The sequence below is a fragment of the Acartia tonsa genome, chromosome 15 (genome assembly GCF_053477335.1).
Source record: "Acartia tonsa isolate MP-2025a chromosome 15, ASM5347733v1, whole genome shotgun sequence".
Lineage (NCBI taxonomy): Eukaryota > Metazoa > Arthropoda > Copepoda > Calanoida > Acartiidae > Acartia > Acartia tonsa.
The window spans coordinates 27,790,922-27,815,523 of record NC_137274.1 but is presented as its reverse complement, the minus strand read 5'-3'; the positions used below and the strand labels follow the sequence as shown (position 1 = coordinate 27,815,523).

Below are 24,602 nucleotides of genomic sequence, written 5' to 3'. Positions count from 1 at the left end.
CAAGTAAACAAATTATACAATTGTTTTTTTTTAATATTGTCTCTGGCAATATAAAAGATGAGGGAAGTAAAAAAATTCTTATTATTAATAGGTTAGATATAATTAGGTTAAATATTAAATAATATTTCCATTTGGCATTTATTATGTAGCATGTTTAAGCATACAACATTAATGTAGAACTGCTATAAGCTGGTTTTGTTTTATTTTACAACTTATTTCACATATCTTAGGTGTTTTTGGTTTGATTTCTAAGGGGATTTTCAGGCAAGAGATAAAAGAGCCTCTAATGAAATTATTTTTACTAATTCATTATTTGATGACAAAATAGTTTAACCCACTCTGAGAATGGACTAATGGACCAACATAAGTTATAGAAACTGAGTTACAAAAAAATTATAAATTTGGCTGAAATATGAAAAAATTATAATTTGATTGTTTCCTGTCTGCTGAGTATACTCTACATATTCATTCTAAAACGAACAAAAAAGATATTTGAATATTGCAATTTCAAATATTTACATATATATAATGTTTTTTTTGTTTAGATTCAGATTTAGCAGGTACACATCTTTAGATAATATTTCATTTCATCATGATATAATTTTATTAAAAGATTTTACCCACTCAAAACTAGCCTTCATCCAGTACTTGGTGGTAATCATGAGGTCATTTGTGAAATCCCAGGCAGGCAAACATACATCAAGAAGCAAGAACATCAAATTTGCCCCAGTCAACAATTGCCATAGCTTCAGAAAACTAAAATTATTTACAAAGATTTCTTTTCCTGTAGTATAATAAGTTAAGCCCACTAACAAAATTAATAAAACTTCTTGACAATAATAAATTAAATTGTTTTTAACCTATCTTACATATTTAACCCTTTACAGCCAATTTTTTTTTAAAATGGGTAATAGAACATAAACATGTTTATGGTAATACATTGATGTATATATAAATGATTAATTTTTTTTTATGAATTTTTATAGATGAAATCAAAAGAAATTTTACTCTATACTAGAATACAATATTCATGATTCTAAACACTATGAAAGCAAAGAATTTTACCCCAAAATAAAAAAAAACCTGCTGGTCTGTAAAAACTGTCTCAGTCCATAGTAAAAAATAAACTTTAAAATCCCCCAAAATAGTGATTTTGAGGCCTATTCATATTTTTAGCTCTTCAGTATGATTCTACTGGTGTCATAGTATATTTTTGATATAGCTTTTTAAAAAAAGGTTAAAAACAGTTTCAGTAGCAATACAAAAAAAATAATTTCTTAGCAGCTGTTTAAAATTACAAGATAAACATTCAGAGAAAATTTTAAAAAGATTCAAAGAAGAAGGAGATAGAAAGATTTAAAAAGAAAGCAAAATTAAAGATTATATAGTTTTGACAACAATATTTTAATGAAAGAACTCATTTTGTGAAATACTTATCATAATATCATTGAATAAATTTGAATGTTTTTTCTACATAGCATGGAAAAATTTAAGAAAAATTAAATAACCAAAAAAATAAATTCATGTTTATAACAAAGTTAGGAAAATAAAATTAAATTTAGTCCTTTTATATAAACTCATAAATAGTAAATACATTAATAAAGTACAGACAGAAACAACCCAACATTACAAAAAAAATTCTTGTTTTGTTTTTATAAATGCTTACCATGGACATCTTTTTGTGAGGAATCCTTCCTTAGCCTAAAATAATTATAAACAATTAAGGAAATTAATTGTTATTGAAATTTATAGTTTTTATTGATTGCATGCATAATATTAGATTTAAGGTTGCTAAATAATTTAAAAGCATTTTTACATGGAGTATAAAAAGTATTAATTTTTAGGATATGTTAGGGAACAAAAAAAATATTTACCATATCAACATCATTACCATCTTCAGTTCCACAATCTGAGCTGCTAGATTTTTTATCTTTCTAAAATGTGAACATTATAACTATATAAGCTAAAAATCAAGTTTTCTCAAGATTTACACTTTCCCTACATTAAAGGAAGCCTGCAAGAAATACACAGATCTAACTGCTCAAAGACTGCCACAGGTAGACACAGTACCATAAATTTGAAGTCTTTAGCTTAAATAACAAAAAAAAGTTATAGGCATTTTAAAATAAAATTTAAAGTGTATGTAAATCTTGAAAGTTTTCCATTGCTCTTTGTCAAATTTCAATGTTAAATTACGCTGCCTTGAACCAAAATCAAAAGCTTATTTTCAACAGAAAGTTAGGTTGCCTGTAACTAAATACATATTTCAATGAAATACCCATTTTCATAGTAAATTTGAAATTTCTATCATGAGCAATGGGAAACTTTAAAACTTTTCACATAACTAAAATAGTCATTTTGATCATGCCTCTAACTTTTTAGTTATTGAATCTGAAGGCTTGACATTTTGGATATTGGGTCTACTTGTGACAATCTTTCAGCAGTTAGAGAGGTGTATTTCTTACAGGCTTCCTTTAAGCATATTTTTGTATGAAACACAAATCAGTTTTTCATTAAAAAACATGGTTGATGTACAAATGTTAAATAAAAATATTTTTAAGTTTCAATAAATGAAATTAGATCTTTATCTATTATAGATAATAATACCTTCAAAAATGTATCTTGCTCCTCTGCAGTACTGAATGCTGCAGAAACATTGTTTATTTCACCATGGTTCTCCAACTAATAACAGATCAAGTTAAATAAAATATGAAATATAGAAGCACCAACTCACCATGTAAGGGCGGGATTCTCATTATATTTTTAAGTGATCATCTAGAGAATTCAGAGCATCATTTCAATGTAATGAGATGTGATACTGGATATAAGGTTAAGTAACTTCCAATAGGCAATAACCCTTTGATTGCACTACCTTTGTCTGAGAACTTCCTAACTGTGTAAGGTAATGAGCTGCGCATTTGTATGGTCGAAGGCATTTCCCCTACTCAAAATATTTACTAGCATCTTTGACCCAAGACAAGAAGGGAACTCCCTTCCAAATTGTTTTTATACATGTTATAACCAGCATAGTATATGATAACTATTTTACGACAACTGTAAATTTTACTTAATACCTGTATGTGCCACAACTTTTACCACAAATACCAATTTTAAAATTACAAAAGGCCTCAATATTTTGGGTGGTAAATTTTTTTTGCCCAATGATGTGGTGAAGGTGTCTCTTTTTCTATACAAAACAAAATTATTTGGATTGAAGATTTTTTTTGTTTGGGGGGGGGGGGGTTGAGGGTGTCCCTTCACCTAATAAATTAGCTTAAAACCACCACAAGACAACTATATTATCAGAAAAGTGAAGACAAATTGGTTTTGCAATAAATTACAAAAAAATTATAAAAAAAAATTTTTTGGGGGGGTGTATTTTTTCTTTTAAGTTGGTTTGGAATTTTTCCACCTTTCAAGAAACACATCAAATTCTTAAATAAAGTAACAAGATGTTTTTCTGTTTTCTTTTCAAATCTAAAATAAAAAATTTAGTTATCAAATTCAACTCCCTCCTCCTCAAGTGACCCAATGGGCCTATAGGGGCTAAAGGGGATCAATGGTATACATAACCAAAGCCCATAGACCCTTTTCCAATTCCAATCCAATCTGTAGCTCTATAGTTATAGTTCAAATTAGAACATGCCATTTTTTTAGTTTCTGCACTTCAAGAATTTTTGTTTTACCAATTAAACTCTAAAGCACACAAAAGGTTTTTCAAACCTAACCTAACTATAAAGGGAAGTAAATAAAAATATTTTTTTTTCAAAGTTGAACCTTCACCCTCTATTCTTTATATATTAGTAACATAAATATGTTATTTTTGTCATTTTTTAAACTTAAAAAGCAGAACTTACATCTTCCACATAAACAGAGTTTCTTTCAACAGTTTCAATTTCATGTCCAATATCTTCAGTGTCTGATTCTTTTCTTTCCTATAAAATAAAAAACATAAGAAAAATGCTATAATAGTTATTTCTCGTATCGTATTATAAACGGCTTTCCGCGGATATAAAATGTACAATTATAAGATTAAAACCAGTTTTTTTTAGCCCCGAGATGCCAAAGTCAGGCCACTTGCCGCACCTTTATTTTATCCGTCGGGGTGGTGGGGGGGGGGGGGGGAGAGGCTTTCAATGCCCCACCTTAATATCTCAGATCCTATTGGAGCTAAAGGGAGTGGATACAAAACCGCGAATATTACAAAACCACAAAATTACAAAAACCGCAAAAAATAAAAAAACTGTGAATGTAACAAAACTGCAAAAAAAACCGCAAAATACCGCGAAAAATAATATACTATAAATAGGACTTATTTAAAAAAATCTACTAGCAAAAATAAAAAAAGTTCCAAATTTTAAAAGAAAATCTTCCAATTTTTAAAATTTTTGATTTTTGGAATGATGATTCCTATAACAACAAGGTACACTATAATAAGCAAGGTATCTCAATAATTAAGTCCTATAAATTTATACTCTGATTATTAAGTTCTGACACTGTTTCTGTTTGTTTGTCCTACAGTCTGATTTAGGAGCTTAGCTTCTATGACTATTGTCATCGTTGTTTGATTGTTTACCTGTACAGATTTCCCAGCTAATCTTTCTTTTAGCTCCAGTATCACTGGCATCATCTGAGTGGATCCACCAGGATCCTTATCCATCTGCAAATATTAATATTCATCATAAAAAATAGTAGGATTTCTGTACAATTCAGGCTGTTTGATCACAACCTTGCGGCCTTTAAACAACATTCTGTTTCAATCAAAACCGATTAATGTCTGGTAAATTAGAACCGGTTCTCAGCCATCCAAAAAAATTTAGGTCTAACATTGTATTATATCCAGTTTAGTTACAAGATTAAAACAAGTTTTAATCTTTTAATTGTATATTTTATTTCCGCTAAAAGCTGTTTATGATATGATGCGAGAAATAATTATTCTAGGCATCTCAGACATATGTTGCGGGTCAGACTAAATTATAGAGTAGCTATGCTCCTCTGGATAAAGATTTGCTTGTTAATATTTTGTAGATTCATTAGGATTATCAATTACTTACAATTCCTTCCCATTATCTCAAAGTAGAACGATGTCTGTATGTCTGTTTGTTTGTTTGTAGCGAAGGATCTCGCTAACCGCTGAACCGATCAGGTTCTCCTTTACAGGGTAGCTTCTCATAGGTCCCGGAAAGGTTTATAACTATTTTCTTGGGGGGTGGGACACCCCCAACCCCCCTCCAAAAAAAAAAAATTTAATTTTAAAAATAAAATTCAAATAGTGCGGTCGACTCCCCCCCCCATAAATTTTTTTTTTAGATTTATTCTTTCAAATCTAAATACCTATCTGGTAAGCCGAGCGTTCTCGGCCCACGGGGTAACGAGTTCGGATTCAACGAGCCCTAGCCTTTAAGTATTCTACCAAACAAACAAGCAGGATTCAATCATACAGAAATTATATATTTAAACTGAATAATATTTACAAGTTATGTTTACTATATATATACAACAAAATATAACAATGGTTAGGTTTGAAGGGGGTGTGGGGCGCTAGGGCTTAGCTCCCGACGGTAGACAGGCTGTGGGGGCAGCGGTGGTAAAAGGGGAGGCAACGCCTCCCGATTATATAAGCGCGTGAGGGACTCGTGATAGTTGCATGTTTGAGTCCCCTCCCCACATTTAGGCAGGCTAGTTTGACCGCTGGGTGCGGGGTCAACAGCGGTCATGAGATAGATGGTGATATAATAGGATTAGTGCAGGGGGTTTGTTATCATAAGTCACAGCGAAGCAACTCTGCAAACGGCCTGTCCGTCTGGGTGTCGTATTACCACAACCTCCCCTTCAAGGGTTGCGTGGCTCCTGAGCCACCAGGCCTTGAACCTGGGGATACGACAGCCTATGCCTGCGCCGGACAGGCAGTTCTTGGGGCACAGCTCGATGGAGGACAGCTCGGGCTACACAGGCTCCCTGGGACACTCGTTGCTCGGTCTGACTGTGGTTGGTGATCAGCATTGTCAGCTCCTGGTTGGCTTCTAGGCGTGGGTTGGCGACGGCCAAGCCTCGCCGCTGGAAATTTTGCCTCGTCTGCAGGATCAGTTCCGTCGCGGCTGGTAGCTGGACACGGAGGCCTAGGCAGACTCTGGTGGTCCCTAAGGGTGGAATGGTGATGGCAAAGGGTGCATAGAACTCCATGGGGGCGCCTGCTTGATTCAGGTTGCTGGGTCTCCTAGCTCCTACCCGGATGGGGATGGCTGTCATCAGCAGGGGGCACATGGCTTCTTCTTCTTCTTCTGGGGCGGCCTCTTCCATTGCAGTGGCTGGCTCTTCTCCTACAGGCTCGCTGCTGGCTGGCAGGTTCTCCATGTCCGCGTCAGGGTTCCAGATGGCATCTCTGAGTGGCTCTGGAGCGGGCGGCGGCGGCGGTGGTTCGTTGGGCTGCTCCTGCAGGTTCTCCTCTACTGGGTCATGATCTTGGCCGCTAGGCTGTGGGGCGGCTGCGGCTGGCTGGTGCACCGGGAGCTCTCCTGGGTTGCTAGCTGCGGGCGCCGCCGCTCCAACTGGCAGCTCGGTGGCATCCTCGTCGCCGTCCATGTCAACTTGGATGTCTGCTGGAATCTGGTGGGCAGTCACATCTCCAGTGTATTTGCGCAGTCGGCCTACATGCGCGGTAACTTCTGAGATCCTGGCTACTGGAGAGGCAGGTTTAATGACATAATGGACTTCTGTAGCTTTCCTCACTACTTTCCAGGGGCCAGTCCATCTCTTGGTAAACTTGGCTGCCTTCCCTGGCACCAGGCGGGGGGCCAGGTACCAGACCAAGTCTCCAACCTCATACTTGGCCGTGCCTTCGTAAGCTGCCGCGCTCCTCCTGATGGCTCCCTCCTCCTTCTGCTGGATGGCATCATACACTGCATAGTAGCGCTGCAAGAGGGCTTGGACGTTGGCTGGAACTGAAGTGTATTCGGTCTCTGGCAGCCGTAGTACCATGTCCACCGGAAGTTTGGCCTCTCTCCCAAAGAAGGCCAGGAACGGAGTCACGCCAGTGGATCTGCAGGCCTTGGTGTTGTAGGCAAAGGCGATGGCAGGCAGGTGTGGCTCCCAGTTGTTATCGTCTCTGTCTAGGAACAGGCGCATGCCTGTGTTGAGCGTCCTATGAAACCTCTCCACTCGGTTGGACTGCGGGTTGTAGGGTGGTGGATGCGTCAGGCCAATCTCAAGCCTGGAGGCCAGTTCCTGGAATACCTGGCCGGTAAATTCCATTCCATTGTCGGAATGGATCTTCAGGGGGCATCCGAACGTGGCCAGGTGGCGGTGCAACAGGGCTTCAGCCACCGTGAGGGTGCGCTTGTTGGGGATGGCGTAGAGGCTGACAAACCGGCTGAATCCATCTTGGCAGGTGAGGATGTAGCGGTTCCCAGCTGGGGTCTCTGGCAGTGGCCCCACCAGGTCGATGAATAGGACTTGCTGTGGATACCCCTGGCGGGAGGGCACGTGGATCCCCTGCTTCAGCCTCTCCTTGGTGACTTTCTGGACACACTCAGGGCAGGTTTGTACCATCAGGCGGACGTCACGGGCCAGGTTGGGCCACCAGAAGTGCATGGCAACGCGGGCGATAGTTGCGTCCATCCCAAAGTGCCCAGCCATGGGGGTCCCATGGGCTAGAAAGAACGCGTCCTGCTGGAGGGCCGAAGGCAGCAGGTATCTTGTCCTCTCTCCTGTCAGAGTCTGGTCAGTGGTGGTGAGGCAGCCATGCTCGTCAAGCCCCAGGGCTGGGAAGCGGCTGGCGTACTGCTGCTCGTCTCGTTCCTTGCCACGCAGCTCAGCCTTGGTTGGGGCTTTGCCATCATCCACCCATTGGCGGACACGGAGCAGGAGGGGGTCCTGTGTCTGGGCCTCCAATACTCTAGCTGGATCCAGTCGGGCGGCAGGAGGCCGGCTAGCTGCGGACTCCCCTAGCTGGCAAAGGTTGTGGATATACTCAGCCTGCTCTGCTAATTCTTCGGCGCTAGCCGTTGGCATGTTGGCATCTTCCCGGCGGCTGAGGGCGTCGGCGTTGGTATTCTGGGTGCCAGGCCTGTGGCAGACGGTAAATTCTAAGGCCGCTAGCTCCTCCTGCCAGCGGGCCACCATCCCTGTGGATGTGTTCAGTGATTTCATCTGTAGCAAGGCAGAGGAATCAGTGTTGATCTGGAAGCTGCGGTAGGACAAGATGCCGTGGAATTTTCGGATCCCATACATAATGGCGGCCATCTCTCCCTTCCAGGACGGGTAGCGCGTCTCAGGGTCGGTTGTCTTGCGCCCCACGGCGGCAATTAGCCTCTCCTTGCCCTCCTGGCATTGACTCAGTATGGCAGAGATGGCGCGGCTGCTGAAATCTGTGGTGAGCTGGAACACCGCTGGCAAATCAAACCTGGGCGGCGCTCGGATGGGGGCCTTGCGGAACTTGTCCTTGAGTTGCAGCAGCTGGGCTTCCATCTCAGGCGTCCAGGTTAGGGCCTTGGCCGTCTTCTGCCGATTCATCTCGTAGGTGAGGTCTGCATACTCTGGGATGAACAGGCGGTAGTATCCAAAGAACCCCAGCAACGCCAGCAAATCCTTGGGGGTGCTAGGGGCTGGCCAGTCCAAGATACGGTCAATATAGTCCTCTTGCATGGCTATCCCCTCACGGCTGAGGGTGTGGCCCAGATAATCCACCTTGGATCGGAACAGCTTGGTCTTGGCTGGCTTGAGGCGGATCCCTCCCCTGCGGTGGGCTTCCAAGACCTCTCGGAGCCTGGCCAGGTGGGCCCAGGTATCCTGGTGGAAGGTCAGGACGTCGTCAAGGTATGACTGGAGGTTGGCTGTGCCTAGTGGGTTTAGGACCCCTGCAATAAACCTGGAATAGACAGACGGTGCCGTAGCCAGGCCAAAGGGCATCCTTTTCCATTGATACAAGCCCCTGGGAGTGGTGAAGGCGGTGCAGGGCCGGCTGTCCTCGGACACACGGATGGTGTAGTATGCGGCCACCGCGTCTAAAGCACTGTAGACACGGTGCCCGCCAGCTCGTTCCACCAACTGCTGGATCCTAGGCAGGGGGTAGCTGTCCAGCTCCAGACACTTGTTGAGGGCTCTGTAGTCGACGGCCCAGCGGGTGCTCCCGTCCTTCTTCTTGATGGGCACCAGGGGGCTGCTCCAGGCGGAGTCTGACGGCTCTATAACTCCCTCCTGTAGCCAGGTGTCCAGTTGTTTCTCCAGTTCAGCCTCTTGCCGCGGGTTCAGATCCCTAAATCTCTGGCGGATCGGCTGGGTCCCTGGCTTGAGGCGCAGCTGCAACTCAACCACATCTGTGCAGCCGGGGGTAGAATTGGAGAAGACGTCCCTGTACTCTGACAACATAGTCCAGACCTCCTTCTTGAGCAAGGGGTCCTTGCGTAGGAACTCATTATCTTCCATCTCCAGGGCCTCCCACAACTCCTGCATGTCTATAGGCTCAGCAGGTTCTTGGAACGAGTGGAGACGCGGGGGAGGCGTATCAGAGACCTCTAGAATGTCAGGTTTGACCAGCTCCCCTGCCACTGGGAGGCCAGCATCCAGCAAGAGGGGCACCTCCCCCTCATTGACCACCAGTACTCTAAACACAGTGGCAGAGCCAGGCCTGTGGGCATACAGGCCCTCTGGAATAACAAGATCCTCCCCAAACCTCTGTTCTGGGGCAGCTAGTTGAATGGCATCCTTGGTGCGATGGCCTACTAGCTCAACAGGGACCGCCATAACCCCGCGGCCAGGCAGGACCACCCGCTTGGCTGTGCGGAGCTGGGGTGGCTGGCCATCAGTTGGGGTGACAGCGCTTAGCCTATACGTGGCTGGTGCGGGGTCAGCCTTGGCTCCGGGACCCACCGGCCGCGACTTGACGGGCTCGGCTTCTGGAGGGGCTGACGTGTCGGAGCCAGGTGTGGCTCCGAGGGCGTCCGGCCACGATTTGACGGGCTCGGCGCTGGGAGAGGCCAAAGTGCTGGGTCCAGCTTTGGCTCCGTGGACGTCCGGCCGCGACTTGACGGGCATGGCGTCGGGAGAGGCTGGGGCCTGAGAGTTGAGTGTGGCTCCGGGTACATCAGACCGCGACTTGACGGGTCTGGACTCGGGCTTGGCTGGTGGACTGGCTGGAGGTCCCAGGTAGAGGGGGCCAGGTGGACACGGCTGGCCGTTGATAAAGGTGTCGGCGGAGAAGATTGGTTCTGGAGGGCTGGCAATCTCAGGAAACGTTGTTGGCAGGCTCTCCCTCGGCACCTTGGGCACTGGGGGCAACCCCATGGCTAGCAGGTTAGCTCCCTTGTGTGCGTTGAGCTCAGCGTCCACCCAGTGTGTGCCTTTCTCAACCACACGCGGCTGCTCAGGCAGAGGGCCTGGCAGGGGCCCCTCATAGCTTAGCTCTCTCTCGGCTGTCTCCCGGTCAATGGGGACGCCACGGAGTGGGATAAACTCCCCACGCACCCACAAGCAAGGTGGTTGCATGTCGAAACAGAGCCTAGTTCCGAACTCCTTGAGAAAATACCCTCCTAGGTTCAGAGGGTGTGAGAGGTTCCGGACCACAGTCACGTGGTATAGATGGAGGATAAGAGTGTGTGAGACTGCCATATATAACTCTTTTAACTTTCCTATTACCTGGAGGGGCTGACCTTCCTCATTAGCAGTCAGGATCTGGGTGTTGTCCGGAATCAACATACGTTGCACGCCCATCGCGTGCATGAGGTGTTCAGAAATTACAGCAGACCCTGGTACACGGTTGCCAGAATCAATCATGGCATCAACCTGTACATGCTGGGCAGGGTCAGGGGTAGGAAACCTCACCCTGACATGGCAGGGGAAGTGGAGGTCCTGCCCTTGAGACAAGGGGGCCTCTCGTTCGGCTGGGGTTGGCAGAAACTTTGGTGGTGGCCGAACCGCAGCTATGGTGGTATCGCTTACCATGGTGGCTTAGACTGTAGCTTCGAATCACTAGAGCTTATTAATTATCACTTGGTCAACAATTTTATATTTATTCTTATCACTTGGTTGACATTTATACACACTTATGTGCTGTTATCACTAGGAGCTCTAGGTGCGATTCTGGAAGCACTGGCAGCAGGGAATGTCCGTCCTGCAAGGTTCAGAGGGGTGACGGCGGTAGGGAATGACCCGTCCTACAGCGCCGCTGGTTCGAATCCCGAAAATGGCGGCAGGGAATGGCCCGTCCTGCAGCGCCTCGGGTTCGAATCCTGGGAGGCAGCGGCAGGGAATGTCCCGTCCTGCCGTGCCTGTGGCTCAAAATCTGCTATCCGTCGCAGTGGTAGGGCTTACTTGTGTGCTGAAGCTTCGCAGCCACACATTGCCTTCTTAGGGAGACCAGCACCCAGCTGTCTGTCTCGTAGGTTTGGCCTGGGTGTCCTGGGGCTTGTCCCAGCTACACTTGCCAATTTAGACTCAGTTCTGTAGCCGTCTGAGCTAAATTATCCGATTGCCGTGGCTGCGCACCTAGCGCTACTCCTACACGACACGGAAAAAGCGTCTTAACTGGCGCTTTTAGCAGGCTAAATCTGCTTGCCGTAGGCCAGAGGCCCACATATTGCGTTCAAAATGATGGAAATTCGACCTAAAAAGGCCGTCTCACGGGTCAGTTGGCGGCTGATTGTCCCCTTACTTGCCAAAGGGTCCAATCAGAGGTAGAATAGGCTAGTTTCTGTAAGGCTCGATTGAAACACGCTGACACCAAGTTCTGGTAAGCCGAGCGTTCTCGGCCCACGGGGTAACGAGTTCGGATTCAACGAGCCCTAGCCTTTAAGTATTCTACCAAACAAACAAGCAGGATTCAATCATACAGAAATTATATATTTAAACTGAATAATATTTACAAGTTATGTTTACTATATATATACAACAAAATATAACAATGGTTAGGTTTGAAGGGGGTGTGGGGCGCTAGGGCTTAGCTCCCGACGGTAGACAGGCTGTGGGGGCAGCGGTGGTAAAAGGGGAGGCAACGCCTCCCGATTATATAAGCGCGTGAGGGACTCGTGATAGTTGCATGTTTGAGTCCCCTCCCCACATTTAGGCAGGCTAGTTTGACCGCTGGGTGCGGGGTCAACAGCGGTCATGAGATAGATGGTGATATAATAGGATTAGTGCAGGGGGTTTGTTATCATAAGTCACAGCGAAGCAACTCTGCAAACGGCCTGTCCGTCTGGGTGTCGTATTACCACACCTACAAAAAATTGGTTTGATCAAACCTCTTGGGGCAAAGCCCCTAGAGGCTAGGGGCGAAACCGCTAGTAACATATAATGTGTAAATATGTAATTAATTTAGGATTGTTTGTGTTTGCATGTAAAATAAACATGTAAATGTAGTAATGACAGACCTCGTAGGTATAGAGGGGCTACGCTCTTTAGGCCTTGTCAAATGAATACATATATATAGATCTGTTAAACCTGTTTATCTAATTCTGATTTGTAATTATGTTTGCTGCTAGATGTAATTATGTTTGTTGCTAGATGTAATTATGTTTGCTGCTAGATGTAATTATGTTTGCTGCTAGATGTAATTATGTTTGCTGCTAGATGTAATTATGTTTGCTGCTAGATGTAATTATGTTTGCTGCTAGATGTAAGGGAAAATGATATTGGCTGCCGCCGTGGGGAAGTTCTCCATGTGTTGCCTACATGGCAGGGATAGAGGCTCACACTCCACACCCTGCTATGTTATTGTAATTTAAAGAGAAGCTTTTCTATAATTAGGGGTCGGACCGTCCGTCCGTCCGAGATAGATAGCTTTTATTCGTTAATTTAGGCATGTTAGAATTAGGGTTGGGCCGGATATTTTTTTGGCCAGATACCGGATATCCGGCTGATTTCAAATGCCGGATATCCGGTATCCGGCCGGATATCCGGCGTTGGCCGGATATCCGTCAAATATCCGGTTATCCGGCCAAATTACCGGATATCCGGCCAAATTACTACATATTAAAGTATCAAAAAAGGATATAGTCCCTTTCGTGGCAACGCACCTTAAGGGGCGATTCGTTGTATTTTTAAAATTCCTTTTAATAGGTTATTTTAGGCTAGGTTAGGTTATATTTGGTTAAGTGATTGCCCCGCAGGGTTAGGCAATTGGCCCTGCAAGGTTAGAGTCCCCTGCGAGGGGCTAGAAAAAGGAGGAAAGCTACTGTGAAAAAAAACAAATAATCGCTCCTTAAGGGGCGTTGCCACGAAAGGGACTATACCCGCAAAAAAAATTTCTTCATAAACTGGTGTTTTATATTATACTAGCGGCTGCGTCCCTAGTATCTAGGGATATTAGAAGTGACATGAAAGTGAAGAAAAATAACCTAAAACTTTACAACGACTTTTTTTTATAAAAATTAAACAGCCTAAAACCACCCTGGGACCTATAAGAAGCTTCACACTAAAGGAGAACCATATCGGTTCAGCGGTTAGCGAGATCCTTCGCTACAGACAAAAAAGCTTACTGTTTATATAATAGGATAAAATTAAGGTTAAAACTTAAAAATTAAGTAACTATAAAATGATCTTTCTTCTTAGCAAATAAATCTAATTAACTATTAATACCCTCAATCTGTAATATCAACCCCTAACGGTTAGAGGATGGGCGGGGAGGTGGCGTTGAATGCCTGCCCCCCCCCCCCCTCTGTTTTTTTCTATCCCATTTACTGTGTATAAAAGGTAGAGGGCTATAACTGAGATACTTTCGAAACTTGGATATGACACATAACTGAGAGTTGAAATTTTTTTAATACCTCCTTACTGGCGGGCACAGGATGCCAGCAAGTCTGGTAAGGTCATTCAGGTAAAAAGTAAAAATATTTTTTTACTTAAACAAAGCATTTCATGTTATCTAATACTAAAATATCCCATAGTCGTACATCCTCATATATAATATAGGTATTCAAGTCGATATCAGGTTTCAGGTAAAATCCTGCAAGTACTGAACCTCCAGGTCGCCAGAAATCTTTAAACGGTTCCTGTGACCGCAATTTTTTACTTGAAGATTTCAAATTTTTTATATATCTTCATGGCATATTACAATTTCATAAAATCCGTTGCCGTTTACCTGCCAACCGTCGGTTTGCGGCTGGCAGCTGTCAAGTTCTGCTGCCACCGCCAAAACTTATGTTTTGAGATTTATAATATAAACAAAAAACATAAAGATAAACATATTCAGAAAAAATTGTTCTTTTAGCTTCAATAATAAGAAAATTACAGCCATTTAAGATTTAAAAAAACAGAGATTTTTGTTAAAAAATATAAAAGATTATATAGCCGGATATCCGGCCGGATAGTTTCAATATCCGGTATCCAGCCGGATATTGAAAATGGCCGTATATCTGACCCAACCCTAGTTAGAATTGCCCTATCGATTTCAAACATTTGCATGATGATTCCTATAGTAGTGAGGTACGATTTAGAAAGCATAGCAACCCTATAATCATTACCAGAATGTCCGTACGTCCATTTTAAACATGTTGATTTTTCTACTTTTTTAACAACAATGTTTTATGTGATCTAATTATCCGTTTGATCTAATTTTTGGTGTATTGATTCCTGGGACAACAAAGAACAATATTATAAGCGAAGCAACTCTAGAATCAAATCCTACAAATGTAAGTATGTCCATAAACATTATTCTGTATGAAGCAGTTTTTCAACAAATTTACTTACAATTTTGCTTCGACTCTTATACATTTATATTCTGATTATTCAGTTCTTACACTATACAAGTGTTAGTGTCCGTTTGTCCTACCGTTTCAGTGCTTCGCTTTTTTTTATGGATGTTGTTATCCTTGTTATATTATGATTTGTATGTTTATTAACTATCCATTGCAGTTGTAGCCGCACTGTAGCCGCACTGTAGCCGCACTGTATGGGCGAACGTCTGTAATCCCTTGCGGATTACAAAATATAATTGTACCCTATGTTATTTGGTTGAAGTGAAGCTTCTCTACAGAACTAGGTCTTAGTGAATCCGCCACTCGAACTCAGTACACTTCACAAACATTGGAACAATCCAACCATGTTATTGAGGGGAAAATTGTACATATTTTTTATTTATAAAAATCAAAAGTTGGATTTAAAAATGTAAATGTAAAAGATTGTTTGCTGCATATTTTTTTAAAAAATAAATACTAAAATGGCATAAATTTTTTTTAAAATCAAATTTCAGGATTTTTTTTCATTTTAACCTTATGTAACCTTACAAAAAATTATGGTGCAATTGAAGATACCTTAAAGGACAAACAAACAACCCCAAATATTGATACAAAAATCGCATAACTATTTTAGAAAAATTATTAAAGGGTGAGCAAAAAAATGCGTAAAAAATATGAGAAAAGTTGAAAATTGAAACTGTTGCATTTTAAGTCAGTTTGGACATTCTACCACGTATCTCATAAATTATACATAGAACAGGAATAGATCTTATATTTCCAAACACTAGAGCTTATAGCGATTCTAACGGTATGCATAATATTTTTCTACTATTAAAATTTTAAATTGTATGCATTTTTTTGCAAACCCTTTACTTAAACCTTTAATGGTTTACTCGCAGGACAAGTTTTAAGTCAGTTGGGACATTTTAACACGTAGCTCTTAAACGATGGGTACCACAGGAATCGTCTATATATTTCCAAAAACTAGAGTTTATAGTGGTTCTAATGTTATGCATACCTTTTTTCTACCGTTAACGCAAGCTGTGCAATTTTAATTTTAAAATCTACGCATTTTTTTGGCTCACCCTTCATTTTGAAACTATGTTTGTTCTCCCACCCCCATATAGGTAATTTGTATTTAAAAGTGAAGCTTTTCTATAATTGGGGTTGGTCCGTTGGAATGTACATAACGGTTAGCTCTATTTGTGTAACAGATTCAATTTCAAACTTGCATGATGATTCCTATAACAGTTAGGAACTATTTAGAAAGTGTAGCAACTCTATAATCTTTACTAGAATGTTATTACATCTTTTATAACATTTTTTGTGTGTTGTATAATTATCCTATTCATCTGATTTTTGGAATAATGATTCTTAGGACAACATGGTAAAGTATTTAAAGCAAGGCAACTTTATAATCAAATTCTAAAAATGAGAGTATGTCCTTTTACTGTATCCTATAATTACATTATTTTGCAACAAATTAATGTACAATTTTGTTTAGACTTATAAAAAATATTCTTAGTAGGCTCTGACATTCTACAAAAATTATTGTTCGTTTGTCCTTCCTTCTGATTTTATGGATTTTGTCATCCTTGTTGTGAAATATTGATATAGAACAAAATAAAATATAAAATTAGCATAGCATGTCTATTAGGGTGGGCCCATTTCTCCCTTTTTTTAGATTTTACTGTTATCATAAGTTGTGGAAGTCCTATATTATATGTATGATAAGCCCCATTCAAGTTTCAAACGTGACTTGGCTCTTTTGGCTGCCGGCACGTGGGGGGTATAAAAAGTACCCACCCCCCTATAAAACCAAAAATTTTGATTCCTTCAAACACAGTCATGTTGCATATCAAAATTACCGCATTGAAATGCTGATTACGAATCTGAAAACCGTTTTGAAAAATATTGCTCTTAGTTCAAATAAAATCTAATTAAGTCCCTAAAAACAGCTGATTTAGTCAAAATTGTTCATTTTGGTAGGTCAACTATCTAACAGATAATTTTTAAAAGCGGAGCTTTTCTATAATTAGGGTCGGTCCGTTCGTCCGTCCGTCTGTCTGTATGTCCATCCATCCAAGACAGATAGCTTTTTTTGTTAATTTAGGCAAGTTAGAATTGTCCTATCGATTTCAAACTTTGCATCGTGATTCCTTTAGTAGTTTAAAAAGCGTAGCAACTCTATAATCATTACCAGAATGGCCGTACGTCCATTTTAAACATGTATTAACAAATTTTTATATGATCTAATTATCCGATTGATTTTTAGAGTACTGATTCCTATTACAATAAGGTATAATAATATAAGCAAGGCATCTCATAAATCGAGCCCTAAAATTTTAGTTTGTCCTTAACCCTTACAGATCGGGGTGGGGGGTCATATTGACCCCCCCCCCTCTTGTTTTTTCAAAGTCATTTTTTTGTAGGTAAGATAGAGAGTTGTGACTTCATGACTTTTTAAGTTTAGTAATTATACGTCGGCAAGAGTTGATCTTATAAGGATATCTGGTCTGTGTCGGTCGTGGCGTCCGGTCAAAGTCGGTTAGGTGGCACCAAATTTAGAAAAAATTCTAAATAAATCTTAATTTCTACATTATGACTTATGTGTATAAGGTAGAAACCTAAAATTTTTTTTCGTGAATACTTAGATATCAATGACCTTCTGAGAAAAGTGGTGTTATGGCCGTTTGACCGCTCCCTGACCGACTTTATGACCGATTTTTGTCCGGCTTTTACTACAGACATATATCATTAATATCGTGGCTTCTATTACAGCTAGAGACCTATAAATTTTTTTGGTAAATCCTTGAGCAACAATAAACAGATAAAAATATTAATTTGCGCCGCCAACCGCCGTTTTACCGCCGTAACAGCCGAAAATGGCGGTTTCCGTTATTTGCCGTTTTTCGGCGATGATCAGAAAAAGTAATTTTTTTGTTATGAAAAATAAAAGTTGGTCCTAAAATTTGGTCATCCTAGCTGCAAAATTGGCCGCTCTACAGCTGTTGTAACATTTAGCGGCTGGCTAAAGCTAAAAATACACATGAACCACCAGAAAAAATTTTTATGTCTCTAACTGTAACAGGAGCCGAGATCTATTAAGACCCCCCCCCCCCCAATCTATTAAGGTGGGAATTGGGGCCCGATCTGTAAGGGTTATACAGTATTCTGTATTTAAGAAGTTTTGCAACAAATTTACGCATAATTTTGTCAGTTTTGACACTCTACAAGTGTTAATGTCCGTTTGTCCTACCGTTTCAGTGCTCAGCTTTTATGGATGTTGTCATCCTTGTTATTTTGTACATTCAGTTTTGACACTCTACAAGAGTTAATGTCCGTTTGTCCTAACGTTTCAGTGCTTCGCTTTTGTGGATGTTGTCATCCTTGTTATTTTGTATATTCAGTTTTGACACTCTACAAGAGTTAATGTTCGTATGTCATACCGTTTCAGTGCTTCGCTTTTATGGATGTTGTCATCCTTGTTAAATAGAACTTATATTTATGCTTATTATTTATAATTATATTCACTGTTTTATGATAATAAAATATACTTTTCACAACAACAAAAAACTTGAACTGCTACATTAAAGTGATAAGAATTAAACTATTTATTTTTTGTAAAAAATTCTTATCTTTTTCCTTAAAATAAGCGTTCATATACACACATAACAAGGAAGACAACATTCATAAAAGCGGAAACGTTATGACAGAAGAACATTAACTCTTGTAGAGAGTCAGAACTGAATATACAAAATAAGAATCTATAAGTTTTGACAAAATTATGTGTAAATTTGTTGCAAAATTTCTTAAATACAGATTTCTGTTTAAGGACATACTGACATTTTTAGGACTTGATTATAGAGATGCTTCGCCCAAAATATTGTACCTTATAGTAATTGGAATCAGTAATCGAAAAATGATTTTATCACATAAAAAATTGTCGTTGAAAAGTTTAAAAAAAAACAACATGTTTAAAATAGACGTACGGACATTCTGGCTACGATTATAGAGTTGCTACGCTTTCTAAATCGTACCTAACTACTACAGGAATCACCATGCAAAGTTTGAAATCGATAGGACAATTTGAACATGCCTAAATTAACAAAAAAAGCTACCCGTTCCGGATGGACTGACGGACAGACTGACATACGGACGGACTGTTATACGGACGGACTGACCAACCCTAATTATATAAAAGCTTCGCTTTTAAAAAGACAATATTTTTATACTTTTAATTTAATTTAAACAAGGATGACAACATCCATAAGTAGCGAAGCATTAAAAATCCTGGATGGGAATGTGTACAAGTAGATTTAAAGTGTATTTTTTTAATATCAAGAATAGATTTATTTAGAAAATAAACACGAAACCTTGTTTTATATTGTATGATGGCGACATAAAAGATGCTCATAACAATGGGAAAAAAATATTTTGAAAGTTTGCTACTAATAAACATTCCCACATTTAATATTTATCAGAACACTAGTGCCTGCAGGGAGGGAGGGGACATTGGACTGTAAATTACATTCATAGCCAAAGTTATCATATTTGTTAGCTCAAAAGCTTTGGAGACATTTTTTCATTTTACTTGGTTAAAACCTACAAATGATTTCTATTTACAGAGGGGATAATTTTGTTTATCCTCATTGGGGATGTATATCAATTTATCTTCCATTGTCTTATCCCTAAAGATCCCTGAGTGTCCGAGAAGGATGTGCTGAAAATGTATTGCCTATTTCTTGCCTAATTTCCGAAATTGTACAGCAGATAACCCAATTATTGCAAACGCTATTTTCAGCTACTCTGGTCAAAGGGAAAAATTTGAATGTATATACGATTTATACATTATACATTCATAATTTTAATTTTTCAAATTTTTATATTTTTTTGGACGTTTGAAGCTAGAAGTAAATATTGAGATAGGAGGCGGAAGCTAGGTACACTTTCGGAAACTAAAATTCAGTACATCCCGAGAAGTGGTTGTTTCTATAAAGTTTAACACTATAGTTTCACAATAAGATAAGAACTAGTATTGTTAGTGTATACACTGTGATGCGACACTTATCTTAGAAACAGCTTTATTCAATTTGTTTATTTTAAAAGATAAAGATACTTAATAGTTATTTATCGCATCGTATCATAGACAGCTTTTCGTGGATATTAGAAAGAAAAATGGGTAATATCCTCTTAGAATTTTTTTTTCAATTTTGAAAACTTGTGTACCACCCTCCCCCTCCCCCCCCATACCCCCTCCGACAGAACTATGAACTCTGGCCGCAGCGCTCGGCTCTCTAGCCTATAACCTAACCATACTGGAACTTCAATATAATTGCATTGGCCAAAATGTAATGATTGTTCTATAAATCTTAGGATCCCTCACACTATCTGTCTGTATTTATTACATTTACAACATACATAAAATAGTTTATCGATGGAACATTTTTTTGCAGAGGTTTAGCTTTAATAGCGGCTGAATAAATCTCATTTACTCCATAGCGTTATGGACTGACTGATGAACGGACAGACCTTGTGAGTTATAAATTGCTTCGCTACCGAAAAAAGCAATCCTTTTGCGAGATCTTAGGCTTTATACAGACAGACAAACAGACAGCGTTCTACTTTGGATCAAAACCAGACACCTTGGCTTCTTACTATTTTTTCTTCTAACTTTTTCACATTAATTAATAAATATTCCAAAGCTGGATCGGGGTGAGCCAACTTTTCACCAATGAGATCACAGCATTTTACGAAATGCCGCACTGTGATTGGCTGGAATTCAGTGCACCCCGATCTGGCTCACAACTAAAATGATTTAAAGATCCAGCTCAGTATAGCTTTGAAACCGATTAATATCCGGTGGATAGGAACCGGTTCTCAGCCATACTGAAAAATTATGCATAGCATCATATTATATCCAGCTTTCCGCGGATGTAAAAATTTATAATCATAAAATTAAAACCATTTTTTGGTGCTTGCTTACATGTGAAGACCGGAGCACCGAAAACCCCCCCCCCCCGCTTAGTTTTGACAAAAATCAAAAATAAGGGGGGGGTAGTTTTTTAACCCCCCGCTTAGTTTTGACAAAAATCAAAAATAAGGGGGGGGTAGTTTTTAACCCCCCCCCTTAATTTTGAAGAAAATCAAAAATAAGGGGGGGGTAGTTTTTTCACTGTACAACGCGCCAGAAAGTTGAGTGAGGTAAATCAAGTAAATCCAGTAAACCAGAGGGGAAACCTTATTACAGGGATATTCATTTTTTGGGGCATAATTTCCTTATTTATTGACTTTGGCCAGTAAAAGGTTTTAATTTTGCGCAAAATTAAAAACTACCCCCCCCTTATTTTTGATTTTTGTCAAAACTAAGCGGGGGGGGGGGGTTTTCGGTGCTCCAGTCTACCACATGTAAGCAAGTACCCATTTTTTAGCTTGATATCTCGGGGCTGACAAAACTGGTTTTAATAATTGCATTTTTTTAATATCCGCAGAAAGCTGTCTACAATACGATGCGATAAATAACTATTAAAAATTGATAACAAAATGTATTATACTAATTTTTTATAAATCCTTATCAAACTGTAAAAAAGTGTTCTTAAAACCGAAGCTTTTCTATAATTAGGGTCAGCCCGTCCATCCGCCACGGCTCTTTTCGTTAATTTAAACAGGTTAGAATTGGTATATTGATTTTAAACTTTGCATGATGATTTCAATAAAAGTTAGGTAAGACTTAGAAAGCGCATCAACTCCATAACTTTTACCAGAAAGTTATTTATATTTTTTTCACAAATGTTTAATTAATCCTATTCATATTATTTTTGGAAAACTGATTCCCATTACAACAAGATGCAATTCTATAATAGAAGCAATACTTATATTTTTTGGACATTGTACCTTGTTGTAATAGGAATCAGAATTCAAAAAAAGATTTAAAATCAACATATTTGAAATGGACGTAAGGACATTCTGGTAACGATTTTAGAGTTGCTACGCTTTAAATCGTACCTAACTACTACAGGAATCACAATGCAAAATTTGAAATCGAGTAGGACAATTCTAACATGCCTAAATTAACGAAAAAAGCTATCCATTACGGACGGACGCAAGTACGGACGGACCGACCCTAATTATAGAAAAGCTTCGCTTTTAAAAATAAATACAAACAGACAGACATCCTGTTACTTTATTATAATTATTAGTAAGATATGTAAGGAAGTAGAATTCTTATCAATTTTATTCATAAAATTTTTTTTCTCTCTCTCTCTATCTATTTTCTCTCTCTCTAATTCTCTCCTTCTCCTTCTCTCTCTCTCTCTCTCTCTCTATTGTACTTTGTCACTCTCCTATCTCTCTCGCTTACTTCTCTCTCTCTCTCTCTCTCTCTTTCTGACTCTCTCTCTCTCTGTCTCTCTCTATCGTACTTTGTCACTTTCCTATCTCTCTCGCTTGCTTCTCTCTCTCTTTCTCTCTCTCTCTCTCTCTCTATTGTACTTTGTCACTCTCCTATCTCTCTCGCTTACTTCTCTCTCTCTCTCTCTCTCTCTCTCTCTCTCTCTCTCTCTCTCTCTCTCTCTCTCTTCTGACTCTCTCTCTCTCTGTCTCTCTCTATCGTACTTTGTCACTCTCCTATCTCTCTCGCTTGCTTCTCTCTCTCTTTCTCTCTCTCTCTCTCTCTCTCTCTCTTTCTCTCTCTCTCTCTCTCTCTCTCTCTCTCTTTTTCTCTCTCTCTCTCTCTTGAGCCGGATCCGTCAAAACCGGCCGTGATTTTTATGTAAAAAAAAACATTTTTTCCGGTTTTTAGGTGGTATCTGTATATCAAGCCCCCTCCTGGGTACGCCCCAATATTGATTTTTGCTTTAATATGTGATCTGAATTCCTCAAATGTTTAAAATCCGGTCTTTTCACCGGTTTCCGGCCATTTCCGGCCCAAAAACAATTTAATAAGTTAAAATTTCATCTAAAATTAAAAAAAAATATGCTTTAAATTCCATTTTCATTAATGATTTTTCAAAAATCAAAAACCTTAGGTAATGAAGATAATTTTAGCAACTTAAAATGTGAAAAAAGGTTGAAAAATGACAAACTTATGTCAATTTGAAACATGTTGGTTAATCCTAAAATATTGACGGATTTTACATACATTTCAGAATTTAGGTTGACTATAGTCTTTAAGACATGCCATATAGCCAAGCTACTCAACAATTTAAAATGTGTGTCTGTCCGTATGTCCATATGTCAGGGACATCTCATCTAATTAAGGTAGATGTCTGAGTTTTTCTGTGTACATTCCTCTCAGCCTCTATTCTAATTCCGTCTGTCTGTTGGTTAGGCTCCAAAAGGTTTCATTAATTTTTTGTTTGTAATATCTTTGTCCACATCTGCTCAATAACCCACTTTGATCAAACAGATTCGCTACTTATGTATGTTGTAATCCTTGTTGTTTGTTAGTACCTTTTTACATTATTAAATTAACCCCCCATTGAAAAATTTTAACCCCTCCCCCCAAATAAAAAAAGCTTGGACGCCCCTGCAGCCATAGATAACAGTAAGCTCTCTTTGCATGTTAGAATTGTCCCATCTTATTACAACATTTATTTTGTATGAAATATTTTCGTATTGTATTGATTTTCGGAACAATGATTTTTAGGACAATAAGGTATAATAATTAAAGCAAAGAATCTCTATAAACAAGTCCTAAAAATGTAAGTATGGCCTTAAACAGTATCATCGATTAATGCAGTTTTGCAACAAATTTACTTACAATGTTAATTAACATTAATATTCTGCTAACTCAGTTCTGACACTGTACAAGTGTAATGTTTGTTAGTCCTTTCATTTCAGAGCTTCACTTTTATGGATGTTGTCATCCTTGTTGTGATTGTCCTTCCTGAGCAACATATGCATAAATTACACCATTACACCTATTTATTGATATATGAAATATATATATCAAAATAGCTTTGATTTATTATTACCTAATTGGGGTAGGATTCTTTATTGATTCATCTGCTTGTAATGGGATGCAATACTCTAACACCCACTGGTGGATATTAGGTTAAGTAACATTTAACAGTCAACCAACCCTTTGACTGCAAGACCAATGTCTGAGAAGTCCTAATGTGCATGGTAATGAGTTGTGCCTGTCCCTTCTCCAACTTGTTGCACACCTGACATAGCAGAAGTAGGAACCATTTTTAACATCTTTGGTTATTATGCAGTGTCGGACCAAGATTCAAACCTAGCACCTCCCTGGCGATAAGCAAATGCGCTACATGTAAAGCGATGATCACAGGTTTAAAATAACTTTGATTACTCATACCTGAAGATATCTGAATTTCTCTTCTGCTTCCACAACCAGGTTATCTAACTGCACTGTGGCATCTTCTATCCAAGCAGAAAACTTGGGTTTTGGATCACCTGGATCCTTATCCATCTTAAACTTTTCTTAAACTTTTATTTTACTATGAAAGAGTTGAGAGGAATAAAAATTAAGTTCTAATTAGTTTGTTATGGAAGAATATCTAGTGCAGTTTACATTGAAATGTTCCTGGTAAGGATTATCTCATAAAATCTATGAACTCTAAAGGCTGCTAACACCCAATATGTAGAACTTGTGCAAAATCAACTTTAGCCATACTGATAAGCGCTATGGATATAAATTTATATTATGTATTCATTATGTAATCCTATTATATAAAGTAGTAAGCTTTTTTCTTTGTAGCGAAGGATCTCGGTAACTGCACACCCGATCTGGTTCTCCTTTACAATGAAGCTTCTTATAGGTCCTGAGATGGTTTTAGGCTATTTTGTTTTACAAATAAGTCTCGGTATGGTTTTAGGCCATTTTTTAACCCTTCAATATACCTTAGATTCTAGGGGCGCATCCGCTAGTAATGTATATATTTCACTAGTGGCTACACAGCTAGAGGCCACTAG

General features: G+C 39.7%; 1 protein-coding gene across 1 annotated transcript; it reads right to left on the bottom strand.

Annotated features, from left to right (window-relative positions):
• Positions 1 to 368: 368 nt before the first annotated feature.
• Positions 369 to 24,099, bottom strand: LOC145307054 (uncharacterized). Its single transcript, XM_080149394.1, has 8 exons — positions 23,986 to 24,099; positions 4,577 to 4,660; positions 3,858 to 3,935; positions 2,608 to 2,682; positions 1,875 to 1,934; positions 1,667 to 1,701; positions 621 to 756; positions 369 to 470 (listed from the first exon to the last, which is right to left on the bottom strand). The coding sequence occupies exons 1-8, from the start codon at positions 24,097 to 24,099 to the stop codon at positions 369 to 371; spliced, it is 684 nt and encodes a 227-aa protein (XP_080005520.1).
• Positions 24,100 to 24,602: the final 503 nt, after the last annotated feature.

Excerpts from the sequence above, each read along its gene's own strand:
- LOC145307054 (XM_080149394.1), bottom strand. The coding sequence starts at position 24,099 with ATGGATAAGGATCCAGGTGATCCAAAACCCAAGTTTTCTGCTTGGATA. Across the intron at positions 2,683-3,857 it reads ACTCTGTTTATGTGGAAGAT|TTGGAGAACCATGGTGAAAT; the intron begins GTAAGTTCTGCT and ends ATCTGTTATTAG. Across the intron at positions 1,935-2,607 it reads AGCAAGATACATTTTTGAAG|AAAGATAAAAAATCTAGCAG; the intron begins GTATTATTATCT and ends TTCACATTTTAG.